The sequence below is a fragment of the Coccinella septempunctata genome, chromosome X (assembly GCF_907165205.1).
Source record: "Coccinella septempunctata chromosome X, icCocSept1.1, whole genome shotgun sequence".
Taxonomy (NCBI): domain Eukaryota; kingdom Metazoa; phylum Arthropoda; class Insecta; order Coleoptera; family Coccinellidae; genus Coccinella; species Coccinella septempunctata.
In genome coordinates, this window is record NC_058198.1 from 6,377,111 (window position 1) to 6,390,684 (window position 13,574).

General features: G+C 34.8%; 2 protein-coding genes across 3 annotated transcripts; both read left to right on the forward strand.

Moving 5' to 3' along the window:
- The first annotated feature begins 418 nt into the window (after positions 1-418).
- LOC123321687 (solute carrier family 41 member 1-like) lies at positions 419-3,492 on the forward strand. Of its 2 annotated transcripts, XM_044909412.1 has the most exons (3): positions 419-921; positions 979-2,348; positions 2,508-3,492. In XM_044909412.1, exons 1-2 carry the CDS (start codon positions 811-813, stop codon positions 2,320-2,322), a joined length of 1,455 nt encoding a protein of 484 aa, XP_044765347.1. In that variant the 5' UTR covers positions 419-810; the 3' UTR covers positions 2,323-2,348; positions 2,508-3,492. The 2 variants fall into 2 exon arrangements, with proteins under 2 accessions (XP_044765347.1, XP_044765346.1); XM_044909411.1 differs by having other exon boundaries at positions 979-3,492.
- Positions 3,493-6,351: 2,859 nt separating this feature from the next.
- LOC123321546 (EH domain-containing protein 1-like) lies at positions 6,352-11,531 on the forward strand. The gene is made up of 2 exons (XM_044909209.1): positions 6,352-7,901; positions 10,665-11,531. The coding sequence occupies exons 1-2, from the start codon at positions 6,389-6,391 to the stop codon at positions 10,877-10,879; spliced, it is 1,728 nt and encodes a 575-aa protein (XP_044765144.1). The 5' UTR covers positions 6,352-6,388; the 3' UTR covers positions 10,880-11,531.
- Positions 11,532-13,574: the final 2,043 nt, after the last annotated feature.

Sequence of the window (13,574 nt, forward strand, 5' to 3'; positions counted from 1 at the left end):
CTTACAGATTGACTGAAAAAATATTCTAAAAACAGTGTGTATTTAGGAAAATATTCGCCAGATCAAGCATATTTCGCAAAAGAGTATTCGAAACGTTATTTTAGAGCCAAGAAGTTTTCAACTAGATAGGATCTTTATTCATTGGAATATTGGAGAAATAACATTTATTCGGCTACATTAGACTAGAGCCTTTTTTATATCCTAGTCCGGTTCTGCTCACACACCCCCGATTACATAATATTTATTTTTATATATTTCTATTTTTTCATATCATAAATAGATCACCCATACAATTTTCGATACCTTTCCAGAATCAATGTTCGTTATTATTATTAGGAAAGTAAGAAAATAAAACAAAATGAGTTCGTTTCAATCACGGTCAGAAAAAAAAACATCATTATTCGATGTACGAGCAGACGTGTGCATCAGCTGATTCTAAATACACACGTTTGAAATTGTGACACGAATACGATCTACATAATAACAGAAGTTACTTAGTGATGAAATTAGTTTTATAATTAAATTTATGTTCACACTAGCTCTGGTTTATAAAGCATTTATTCAATGAAATAGAATTCCAATAAGAAAATCAGAGGCTGGCATATTCTGAGGGCTACAGATCTAAGGGATCCACCGTAGTGTTATACCTTTTAAATGGAACTGGAAAAACAATGCAATCTATAATTATCACAGACGCAATCCAATTCGTAATCTATATATATCTGGGCATTGGAAATAGTTGCTAATTTCTTCTATCATAATGCTACTGCTTTTTATGCAGAGCACAGTTGTAAAAATAATTGATTCACCATGGTCGTGGGAAATTTGAGGAAGAGGAAAATTATCAATGATTCCTGGCGGAAACTTCCATCTGAAACTATGCAGAAAGAAGAATCTACATCAAGGGAGGATGTAGCTGCTGTGAGTTCACAATTTTCATATTCAAAATAAGCAAATGGAAATATGTTTATTTTGTAGGAGGAAGAGTATGAAGAAACGTCTGATACTTGTCAGTTGCTAAATGGAGGAGAATTAGAAATTGAAGTGCCAGATACAAAAGAATCTTTATGGGCTACATCAGTGCAGATGTTTATACCCTTCATTCTTGCTGGTTTTGGCATGGTAGCAGCTAGTTTATTACTAGATAAAGTGCAGCATTGGCAGGTTTATCAGGAAGTTTCAGAAGTTTATATTCTGGTACCAGCACTTTTAGGTTTGAAAGGTAACTTAGAAATGACTTTGGCATCCAGACTTTCCACGCATGCAAACATTGGACATTTCGACAATCCTAAAATGAAATTGAATCTGATAATTGGAAATTTGTCACTAATTCTGTGTCAAGCTACAGTTGTTGGTTTTCTAGCCTCGATAGCAGCTGTATTGCTTGCATGGATGCCCAAAGGAGGAATTGATGTTGAACATGTACTCCTACTGTGTGCTTCTAGTGTAGTTACAGCACTTGGCGCTAGTTTTATTTTAGGCTTAGTCATGATAGGGGTAGTTTTATTTTCAAAAAGCCTCAATATAAACCCTGATAATGTTGCAACACCTATTGCTGCTAGTTTGGGGGATCTCACAACATTGGCGTGTTTGTCTTTGTTGGCATCATTTTATCTTAAAACTCTTGAAAAAGATATTTGGTTTTGTACAGTATCAATAATTATAGCTCTTGTAATGATACCAGTGTGGGCATGGATGGCAAGTAGAGAAAAATATTCCCAACAAGTGCTCTGTACAGGGTGGACTCCAGTAATAAGTGCCATGATAATAAGTAGTGTAGGTGGTTTAATCTTGGATTACACTGTAGCTAAATATAAGGGTGTTGCAGTATTTCAGCTTATAATAAATGGAGTTGGAGGTAATTTGGTGGCTGTCCAAGCTAGTAGGATATCTACAGAACTTCATATGAAAGCTAAACTGGGTCATGTTCCAAATAGTATGACTATTTGTTTGAAACCATGTGCTGTTTTCTGTGATACTAAAGAGACTTCTCATGCTAGCACTGCTCAGATGCTCCTATTAATGGTAATTCCTGGGCATTTAATTTTTTCCTACACTATTAGTTATCTTCAAGCTGGACACACATCTTTCACATTCATTTTCCTGTTGGTATACTTGACGGCTGCTATGATACAAGTTGTTTTGTTGCTTTACATTGCCCAAGTTATGATTTTAGCTATGTGGAAAGTCAGTATTGATCCTGATAATTCAGCAATTCCATATTTAACGGCCTTAGGAGACTTATTGGGCACCTTATTGTTGAGTTTAGCCTTTGAATTTTTGTTTTTGATCGGGGACCATGATAGTGATGTTGGTGATTAAATAATGCGTAAAGTAGAAACTACATCTGTTACAACAAACTTCCTGAATTTTCCTGATTTACTTAAAATTGCTTTGGGGGAACTTGTATTTTGAATAATTTATTGTTTGAATTAGAAGCTGCAATGATCTTTGAGGTTTTTGATGTATCAATAAAACATTAATGACTGTCCCTCAAGAATCCACCTAACATCAACAAATTGACTTTTTTTTTAATACAGGGTGGTCGAGTTTGATAGGTGGAAAATGAAGGAGACGAAAGAAAATCTAAAAATTCATCTAATCAAACTTGAATACCTTGTACTTTGTAAAAGAGGCATTTACGGAATATAATTCATTACACCAATTTATATTATTTTTGAGTGTCCATCGTTTTCTGGATTTCCTTCCTTCAAACTGGATCATCCTGTATAAGTGAAAGTGTATTGAGTAACAACTTAAACTCTGTAAAGTACGTAATTCCTGTGTTATTGAGTGATTTGATTTGTGAGTTTTCCTATGCACTAAGGGGTTCGAATATTATGATTTACATAATGTACAAAGTAGTGCATATATATTTATTTGAATCTTTTCTTTTAATGTACTTCTTCATAGGATATCAATTAAATATTGAATTATATTAAACTTCTCTGTTGAATATTTTTTTTATATTCAAATGAAAATTTGAGTCATAGGTTTTTGTCATAACTTGCGTTTAAAAAAATTCGTCGTCAAGTAGTTTTGGAAATTTTTTATAGGTTGATATTCTGTTTAAACGTAGCGCTTGGCTTCTACCACCACATTATTCACTGAGTGCAAATATATGCAATTTGTGTTTCAGTTGACAATGAATTCCAGTTTAGTTTTTATTATGAAAACTTTTCAAACAAATTCTTAAAGACGATTTTATTTCAACGCACGTTACTAACCAGAAATTGTGCCATTTGTTTATAATCTATTTGAAAAATTAAATATATCTGTGATAAGAGATTGCAATTGTAACTTAAAAAGAGTGTGTCCTTAAATTTTACAGTTGCCAAAGAGCAAAAAATCTTAACTGTTTTAACATTCTTCACTGTAACAATTTCAATGAGAAATCTTGGTCTTGAGTTATTTGTTCACAATAAGGCATATTGTATTTACTTTGTGGATGTTATTCAATATTTTGTACAATATAACGATTTTTGAAATTTTCTTGTTTTGTTGTTTCCTTTTTTAGCAAAGGTGAATCATTTTCTTGAAGGAAGAAGACCTTTCATCAAAAGGATTCAAATATTTCATCGATAATTGATAACCGAATAATTTCATTAGGCAATCATACATTTTCTGATCTTCCTAGCAAAGCGCCCAGTGCTACTAATTTCAAATTCAATTGATCCAATATATTGATTAATTCCTAATCAAGGCAACTATTGATTTTGCCCAGAATTACTATGGGTTGGAATACTTGAATTGTGGTTTGATTTTGATAGATGAATGATGGTCAACCGCTTTCAGTTAACCCTGTGAGTATTAATTTACACCAGTAGGTGAAGAATCATTAGTGCGGAAAAATTTTTAATATTTTTTGTGCCCTAATTAGTATCAAAATTGATGACTACTGTAGGGTTGATCTCATTCAATCCTGAAATAAGAATTCTAGTGTAGAAGCGATATGTAGATAGGCGCGCCATCTGGGATCTGACAATGAATATTCTATGGCAGCCGTGCAGATTCCTTCTCAGTTTTGCTACCCACCTAGTTTAGTTCAATAAACACCTGATAGGTGGCGCCACCCGTCTACATAATACTCACTGTCCGACTCCTCCAGCCTTTAAGTATAGCACTTTTCAGTAGCATAATCACTTGGGCCCCGTGCGCGGCCATGAACGGATCCTGGAGCGGTGGTAAGTTGTAAGCGGTAAGTCCTCGAAGATGGCTATCCCGTAGCTGTCTTGGGGCACGCAGACTTCGGCTTCGAGGTCAAGTACACCTAGTGGCTTGACCTTTGAGGTGGATAGTCGACTTCTGCGCTTATGAAACGCACGTCTTGCTGCCAGAAAAATTTTAAATAATGAAAATAACATTCCGCCATCTTTGTTTTGATGCGTCACGTGGTCGGTCTGGTTGGATTACTTATCGAACGGCCCCCGTATATTCTGAACGAAATTATTTTTTTGCCCGCCCCTGTATAAATTTGGAAAAATACTTTTTGTACGACCCCCGTATAAATTACGGTCGAAATACTTTTTTGGTTGCCCCCGTATATTCCGTCACGATTTCCACCGGCTCCGAGAGAGCGACGGCAGCGCCACATTTTCAGTTCATTTTGACCGAATTTTGCGGCAAAGTGCTGAACTAACGGCAAAATCGCCTACTAATTCTGACCCCACAGGATTTCGCTGGCATTTCATGGGCATATGCATGGGAATTTTATGAAGGAAATTTTTACTCGAATGATTTTTTTTTTGCTTCCAAGTGAAAGTGGGGGTTTTCAAATAAGGTGAAATCAAATTATTTCCTCGTTTTTTCCAGAAATTTCTTAGTTCTTCGCGATTCAGTGGGATTTCAGGCGGATGCATGGGAAGGAAATTTTTACTCGGATAGTTTTTTTTTACTTTCACTTCACGTGGGGGTTTTCAAATAAGGTCAAATCAAATTATTTCCTCATTTTTTCCAGAAATACCAGTTCTTTCAGTGGGATTATGGTCTTATGCATGGAAATTTCATGAGGGGAAAATTTTTTTTTTGCTTTCACTTCCGTGGGGAATTTCACATATGAGGAAAACAAAATTATCGGAAAAAAGGAGGAAATAATTTGATTTCAGCCTATTTGAAATTCCCCACGGAAGTGAAAGCAAAAAAAAAATCGGAGTAAAAATTCCACTCATGAAATTTCCATGCATATAGACCATAATCCCACTGAATCCCGAAGAAAGAACTAGTATTTCTGGAAAAAATGAGGAAATAATTTGATTTCACCTTATTTGAAAACCCCCACGTGAAGTGAAAGTAAAAAAAAAACTATCAGAGTAAAAATTTCCTTCCCATGCATCCGCCTGAAATCCCACTGAATCGCGAAGAACTTGGCAATTTCTGGAAAAAACGAGGAAATAATTCGATTTCACCCTATTTGGAAACCCCCACTTTCATTTGGAAGCAAAAAAAAATCATTCGAGTAAAAATTTCCTTCATAAAATTCCCATGCATATGCCCATGAAATGCCAGCGAAATCCTGAGGGGTCAGAATTAGTAGGCGATTTTGCCGTTAGTTCAGCACGTTGCCGCAAAATGTGGTCAAAATGAACTGAAAATGTGGCGCTGCCGTCGCTCTCTCGGAGCCGGTCGAAATCGGGACTGAATATACGGGGGCAACCAAAAAAGTATTTCGACCGTAATTTATACGGGGGTCGTACAAAAAGTATTTTTCCAAATTTATACAGGGGCGGGCAAAAAATAATTTCGTTCAGAATATACGGGGGCCGTTCGACAAGTAATCCAACCAGACCGACCACGTGACGCATCGAAACAAAGATGGCGGAATGTTATTTTCATTATTTAAAATTTTTCTGGCAGCAAGACGTGCGCATCATAAGCGCAGAAGTCGACTATCCACTTCAAAGGTCAAGTCACTAGGTGTACTTGACCTCGAAGTCGAAGTCTGCGTGCCCCAAGACAGCTACGGGATAGCCATCTTCGAGGACTTACCGCTTACAACTTACCACCGCTCCAGGATCCGTTCATGGCCGCGCACGGGGCCCAAGTGATTATGCTACTGAAAAGTGCTATACTTAAAGGCTGGAGGAGTCGGACAGTGAGTATTATGTTGACGGGTGGCGCCACCTATCAGGTGTTTATTAAACTGAAATAGGTGGGTAGCCAAACTAAAGAGTAATCTGTAATCGGATAAAAGAAATACATTTCATTTTTGGAATTTAATTTATATTACAAGATTGAATTGGATATAGATAATTCATTCATAATTCAATTCAATTCAAATAATAAAAATTGCGATACACTTACCTGACTGGTATGCAGGTTTGTCATTTGTCAGGTTGCTTTCCAAAAAGGAGGGGTAATCGTTGATGTGTCAAACGTCAATAACGTCATTATGGTTTTGAGTTGGGGCTGTATGGTAATAAACGTTCAGTGGTTCAAAACATTGCGAAGTACTAACTTGTGGGTGGTTAGAAGTGAAAACTATTTCAGTACGAAACCTAGGAAAATGTTTAGTTGGCTCAAAAGGGACAGTCATAAGAGCGAACGTTATGGCAACGTCGTCGAAGGCCTTAAAAATATATACTCAACTAAACTATTACCCCTGGAACAATGTTACAATTTTCACGATTTTCATTCACCTCAGTTGGAAGATTCCGATTTCGATGCTAAGCCTATGATACTATTAGTTGGTCAGTATTCTACTGGTAAAACAACATTCATTAAATACCTATTAGAAAGAGATTTCCCTGGGATAAGAATAGGACCAGAACCAACAACAGACAGATTTATAGCAGTAATGTACGATGAGAAAGAGGGTATGATACCTGGAAATGCTCTTGTTGTGGATCCAAAACGTCAATTTAGACCATTATCTAAATTTGGAAACGCATTTCTTAATCGTCTCCAGTGTTCCTTAGTAGATTCTCCAGTTTTACAGAATATATCAATTATTGATACTCCTGGCATATTATCTGGAGAAAAGCAAAGAGTTGACAGGGGATATGATTTTACTGGAGTTCTGGAATGGTTTGCCGAGAGAGTAGATAGGATTATTTTACTCTTTGATGCTCATAAACTAGACATTTCTGATGAATTTCGTAGGTCTATAGAAGCCTTACGGGGACATGATGACAAAATTCGTATTGTTCTCAACAAAGCAGATATGATAGATCATCAACAGTTAATGAGAGTTTATGGTGCTCTTATGTGGTCCTTGGGAAAAGTTCTACAAACACCTGAAGTTGCTAGAGTTTATATTGGATCTTTCTGGGATCAACCTTTGAGGTATGACGTGAATCGAAGATTATTCGAAGATGAAGAACAAGATTTATTTAAAGATCTTCAGTCATTACCCCGCAATGCTGCCTTAAGAAAATTGAATGATTTGATCAAAAGAGCAAGGTTAGCTAAGGTGCATGCCTACATCATATCAGAATTAAGGAAAGAAATGCCATCTGTGTTTGGGAAAGATTCAAAGAAGAAAGACTTAATCAAGAACTTAGGTGCTATTTATGATAGGATTCAAAAAGAGCATTTGATATCCCCTGGAGATTTCCCAGAACTCAAGAAAATGCAAGAAGTTCTATACAATATGGATTTCACAAAATTCCAACCACTAAAGCCTAAACTCCTGGAAATCGTGGATCGAATGTTGGCTGATGATATCTCTACTCTTATGGCACAAATTCCTTTGGAGGAAACTAATGATGTAGAAGCCCGAGGGCCTGTTAAAGGGGGTGCTTTCAATAATGTTGAAGACACTGCATCACCTTTCGGCTATAAAAGGGGAGAGGGTATTGATGCTGGAGCTGGAGAATTGGATTGGATTGTTGGTAGGAAACGACATGAATATGATGAAATATTCCAGAAGTTGTCTTCTGGTGATGGAAAAGTCACTGGCATGGGTAAGTTTTCCATTCTAAATTTAGTGCTTGTGAATATTTCTCTTTGTCACACGATATCATACCTAGAAGGAGCGCCTATAGACGGTATTTTTCTCGAATATGGAAAAAAAACTATTTCTCAGAAACTGGAGTTTTAGAAGTTTGCCCATTAACAGTACATTTAGACCCCCGACCTACCTGAAGGTTTCAGATACCTTGAATTTTTTCATTGTACTGGAAGAAATAAGGGCTTAAAACCCTTTCATACCACACCTTGACGCAAATTGAGTACCATCCAACGAAGACTCTACAAGTTCTTCGCTCAGATCTTCCTATTTTAAAGGCAAAAAAATTGGTGAGTGATATGAAAAACTCATTTCCGCAAGTGTTGATTTTTATTTCTCGCCAATGAATATTCGAACGTGGTATTTCAAATCAACACAGATAATCGGAATTTATAGAGAGAATCACGATTTCAATTCGTGGAAATATTGTGGAAGAAGAACCTCATATAGAATCTGAATCATCTGACTGTAGGCGACTTGGTTAAGTTAAAAACCATTTCAATAATCACTTCTTCTTTCCTCATTTTGTTTGTATGTGCCATCATTTCTGAAAGGCTTCATTGTTTATTAACAAGTGGGGCAGATTTGAAGTATTTCATTTTATTTATCTATTGGGACCTTGAGTCATGCAGCCAGTTACTAGGATTGAATACACCTGCACAAAAGAAGATTCGAAGTAAAATCAAATTAATTGAACAATCTCATTGTCATCCTGAAGCGCTGTATGACGTTATAAACCTATAAACCAGTAATCAAACGGATGCACAATCGATTAGAATGATTGAACCCGCAATTACAGTGTTTTGTCTGGATCTATTCATACAAAACATTCAATTTGTTCGAAAAAAAGCTCCACCCTTGGGCTGACTATAATCGGCCGTTTTCCATGTAGTGCGTTTTCCCTCGAAAAACAATATTCAATCTTATTTCAACAAATAGAAACATGGTGCATCATTTCTTATAATTTCCTAGTTATCAATGTAATGAGAAAGAATAATTTAGTATTGATTAAATTTCTCAAAATAGTCACAAAAATTAAGGGATGGTTAAAATGATTTATTAGCAGACTATCAACTCAAATTCTAGCTTTCAGTATTCTATTTTCAGATCTTGCCTTGAATTTATTTATCATACATACACATTTTTTACCAACTCTTGTTCATCTTTGGTGGCTCTCTGTTAACACAGCAAATCACATAGATCTTCAATAGTTTTCTAAGAAAAAGTCAGAATGCAAATGGACAGGTCAGTCTCATTCTTATTGTGGCATCTGAAAATCTACAAACATGATCTTGAAAATTTCAGAAAAGATAAAAAAATTGGTTGTTCTCTACTACGAATGTTCATCACTTTAAATCATTCTTTCCTCATTCACATGAGTGATCTGTGGAGTACTACGAGATTAAAAAAATTCTTTCCACTTAATATATAGGTACATTATTTATCCCCATTGAAAAAACAGCAATCCAGCTTAGATTTCTTCCATAAATTTCCTATATAGTTCATGAAAATAATGATGAAATAGATATGGTAATTTGATATTATAAGCACATGAAATGGCTACTTAAACTGCAATTTCCTCTTAATTCAAATGGCAAACGCCTCGGAGTACAAAATAGAAATATATGTCCACGATGTTCCACTCGCTGGATTATTACTGTGCCTGTTATATGTTCATACGAAAAAATTCGTACGTTATAGGATAATGAATTATTACACGATCGCTATCTCGTATGATTATTTGACTCTCAGAATAACAGTGCTCGATATTCTTCGATTTTAGTTTATGATTTGAGGGTGGGCAAGATTTTTTCTTACTGCCAGTATCGCAGTCATACTGTTCAAAATAAAATCTAGTTTTCATGTTTTCCGAGATCTTTTGTCAAATTCGTATTTCCACATATTGAATATTGAAATGGAATTGGTAGGAACTTTAGCGAGATGATTTTTCTCATTGGAAAATAAGTTTAGATCCAAGAACGTTTCCACGATCGAATTATCATCGTTAACAATATCGTAACTTATATGACAGATAGCTGTGCTATCATAGCTCGTTACCATGTTCAAATTGAATGATACTTTTCGAATCCATGTGAGGTGCTATCTTCAGAGTTCGTCCAGCATTTATTTAACTCTCACGTTGTTTTTTATCGCTGAATCATTGAATTATATAGATAAGCGTTGCAGTACTAAAGGAACTTTATGAGCAATATCTGCTTTTTAATTTCGATATTCCTAGCTCCAGTTGAAAACAATAATAATAATCATATAATCATTCCCATTCAGATTCATATACTCATATTATATAAAACCATTTCACACTCCTGCAAAAACAATCTAATATATCCTTGCCATAAGATATGAAAATCCTATTAAATAAACCTAGTATGATCTTATCTGTTGAAAAGGCCCCATTTTTCCTCGAAGTGCAATTGTATATGTACATATATAGGTCAATGAAAGTCAAAGTGCACATTATTTCAATTATTCCAAATATTACGACATGTTTCGGTCGCAAAAAATTAGACAAAAGGCTGATTGTGTTGTTACCGGATGTCCAAACTGACGATATTACGTTTTTTATTTGTCTCCTGATAGATTTCAGAATTCTCTGAAAATTCAGAAGTGGCGACAACCCCTTTTCTCAAACATTATAACTCCTATCTGTTGGAACCCTGAATAACATTCAGTTTAGTTTGAATGTGACAATTTTTTTCAGCTGCCAAAGTGGAGATGGTGAAATCCAAGCTGCCCAACACCGTTCTCAGTAAAATATGGAAACTCGCCGATATAGACAAAGATGGAATGTTGGATGCCGACGAATTTGCTCTAGCCATGCATTTGATCGAGGTCAAAGTTGAAGGAAACGACCTACCCCTGAAGTTGCCTGATCATCTCATTCCACCCTCAAAACGTACCAACCCACCTGCTTAATTCAGTATTTTGAAAATTTGTTTATATATTCAGCATATCTTTTGATAATCGCATACTCATTTAAAAGACACGAGAATTAAGCATTTGTATGGACAGTAAAACCCCATTTTTCTCGAAAAACAGTGATGTACATCAGGAATTTTTTTTTGTTCATTCTCCAAACTTTTTTATAAGTGAAGAGGTCATTTCAGCCATCACTGCTTTTCGAGAATTGATATTTTTATGATGGCTTGCCTACTAGCGGCCGAGCTAGTTGGACCCAATAAATAAATTATATTTATTTTTACATTTATCGTAATATCATTGTGATAAAACCAGCACATTATTCTAAAGTAACACAATTGATGCCACTTTTGGAAATTATATATCAGCCTCATTGAATCATCGAAATAATGGATATTAATGATAAGGAGAGACTGAATATTTTGATAACTAATAATTCTAAAAAACTTTTAGATTGTGTTCATTCCAGATGATGAAATTTGAAAACTAAGCAATTAATATGCAGGCTGTAAACTTGTTGGATCACTCAATCCATTATTACGATTTATAGTCAAAAATTATAGGAAATTCAACATTATTTCATATAAGTTTATTATTGTTATTTATATTGTGAACCTATTTAGATGTGAATCTAAGTCAGTTATTGATACTTCTTGTTTTATTCATCCTCACTTCCTTTCCTCCACCCTCCACATTTAAAATGAAAATTTTGGATCAAATTTTCTTACACTGAAATATAATACAGTATGCATTCAACATAAGGGATAAGTACTACATGATATAGATACAGAGATAAAAAAAAATTGGGTAGAATGTATTCTAGAATACATAAATACATATCTAAAACCAACAGAACGATCTGATAGTCCAAAGATCATGTTCTCCTGTTCAATTGATTTGGGTGATTTCAGCGAATGATGCATTTAGAAAACTGAAGTACATGTGGCATGTTCGATTCGCTACTGATAACATTATTGGGTAATAAGATGACAAATTAGCGCAAATACCTAAGGCGGAAAAATAAAGTCAATATTTGGTTAACATGAAAACGATAGTTCAAACAAATGGAGAATGATTGTAAACTATTTATGAACTGAACCATTTTATGTGTTTACCTATTAATTCGATGCGTTGGGAGGAACTGATAATTTTTTATCTGACACTAATTCATACGGAAGATTTTCATCGTTTTCCAGATCATAAATGCTAATTCATTCTGGTTGATCACGAAATTGTAAAATGAAAAATAATCGTTGAGAGAATTTTCAGGAACTAAATAGGTATGGTTCCTTCAACAAGAATATGAATGATGGTTTTTTGGTAATAATTTCATAGAAAAACTAGGGGACATGTACATTTCATGTACAAACTCTTGCCAATTCTTTAAAGAACCTTAAATGAGCGATAAGATGTATAAAAAGTTTCGAGTCATAAATTGAGCTTTCTACTTTGAATTTCTTCTGGGTTTTCTTCACCTTATCTGAAACACGAGAAGTAATGAAAAATTTTCAGTAGGAAATGCTTCTGCTTAAGTAATTATAGCAATATTTGTGTATGGGTATACATTCCTTTCTAACAATTCACTTTATTATTATTATTTTTTGTGTGATATTGGGAGAGATTGAGAAGCGAATGACTCCTCCCTAATTATCCTTCATTTAATATTTTTCTACTTTCTCATCTACATTTGACAGAATATGGAATAAAGAAGGAATAATTGAGTCAATCCATATCGTAATCTTTATAAAAAAAAAATTGTACATAAAAATTGTACATGGCTCTTATTTGAGTACGATACAGAAGACAAACGTTGACTTCTGGATAAGCATTGTTTATTAATTAAATTTTCAGCTTGAAACTTGGAAAATCCGTCAAATTTTAATAAAAGCAAAAATGAAGACACCCATGGAATTCAATAACTTTTCAAGATGTTGATTATATGCATATCTTATCTTATCTCATCGAGCATCCCTAATTTTTTTTATACGAATGACTATATCAGATAATTCAGTGAACCGGACTCATAAAATTTTTATGCTTTATAGAATGCTTGATTTGAACAACCATTGTTTCAAAGAAGTGGAAAAATAACATCAAATATGTGATAACAGGAACATGCTATTGACCGATTTAGCCCTAATCTCGACTGAAATCACTAGTTATTCACTTTCAGCATGTTGATGTCGATCGTGATGAGACCTTAGTATCATAGTTCCCAAGCCAGCCCTGTTTATACGTAACGTACATTGATCCTTAAATGATATCACCGATAAAAGGCTGCAGCAATTGAATATTTTATCAAATTATAAACATAATATCAGGGTAATTCCGGATCAAAGTATATATTCTCATAAAACTGAAAAAATTATGGGTGCCTACAACTAATTTAGATCTCTATGAGTGATTTGAGCAATATCTGAACATTAATCTTCCTGTTGAGTATGACTCCACTAGATTTAAGCGAGAGCTGATGGTTACTGTGACGACTATTTCTTACGTTGAAGAATAAATGACTTTTAATTTCATAAATATGATGTAAACTGTTGATTTGAGAGAGGTTTCATTATACTGCTTATAAGGTTCCTATATTACGTCCCCCATCAGAGCTGTTCTCGTCATGTAGTCTACAGGTCGCCCTTCAGTTCTAAACTTTTGTATTCTATCGAGGGCTTTCTTTTGAGTGTTCTGACAT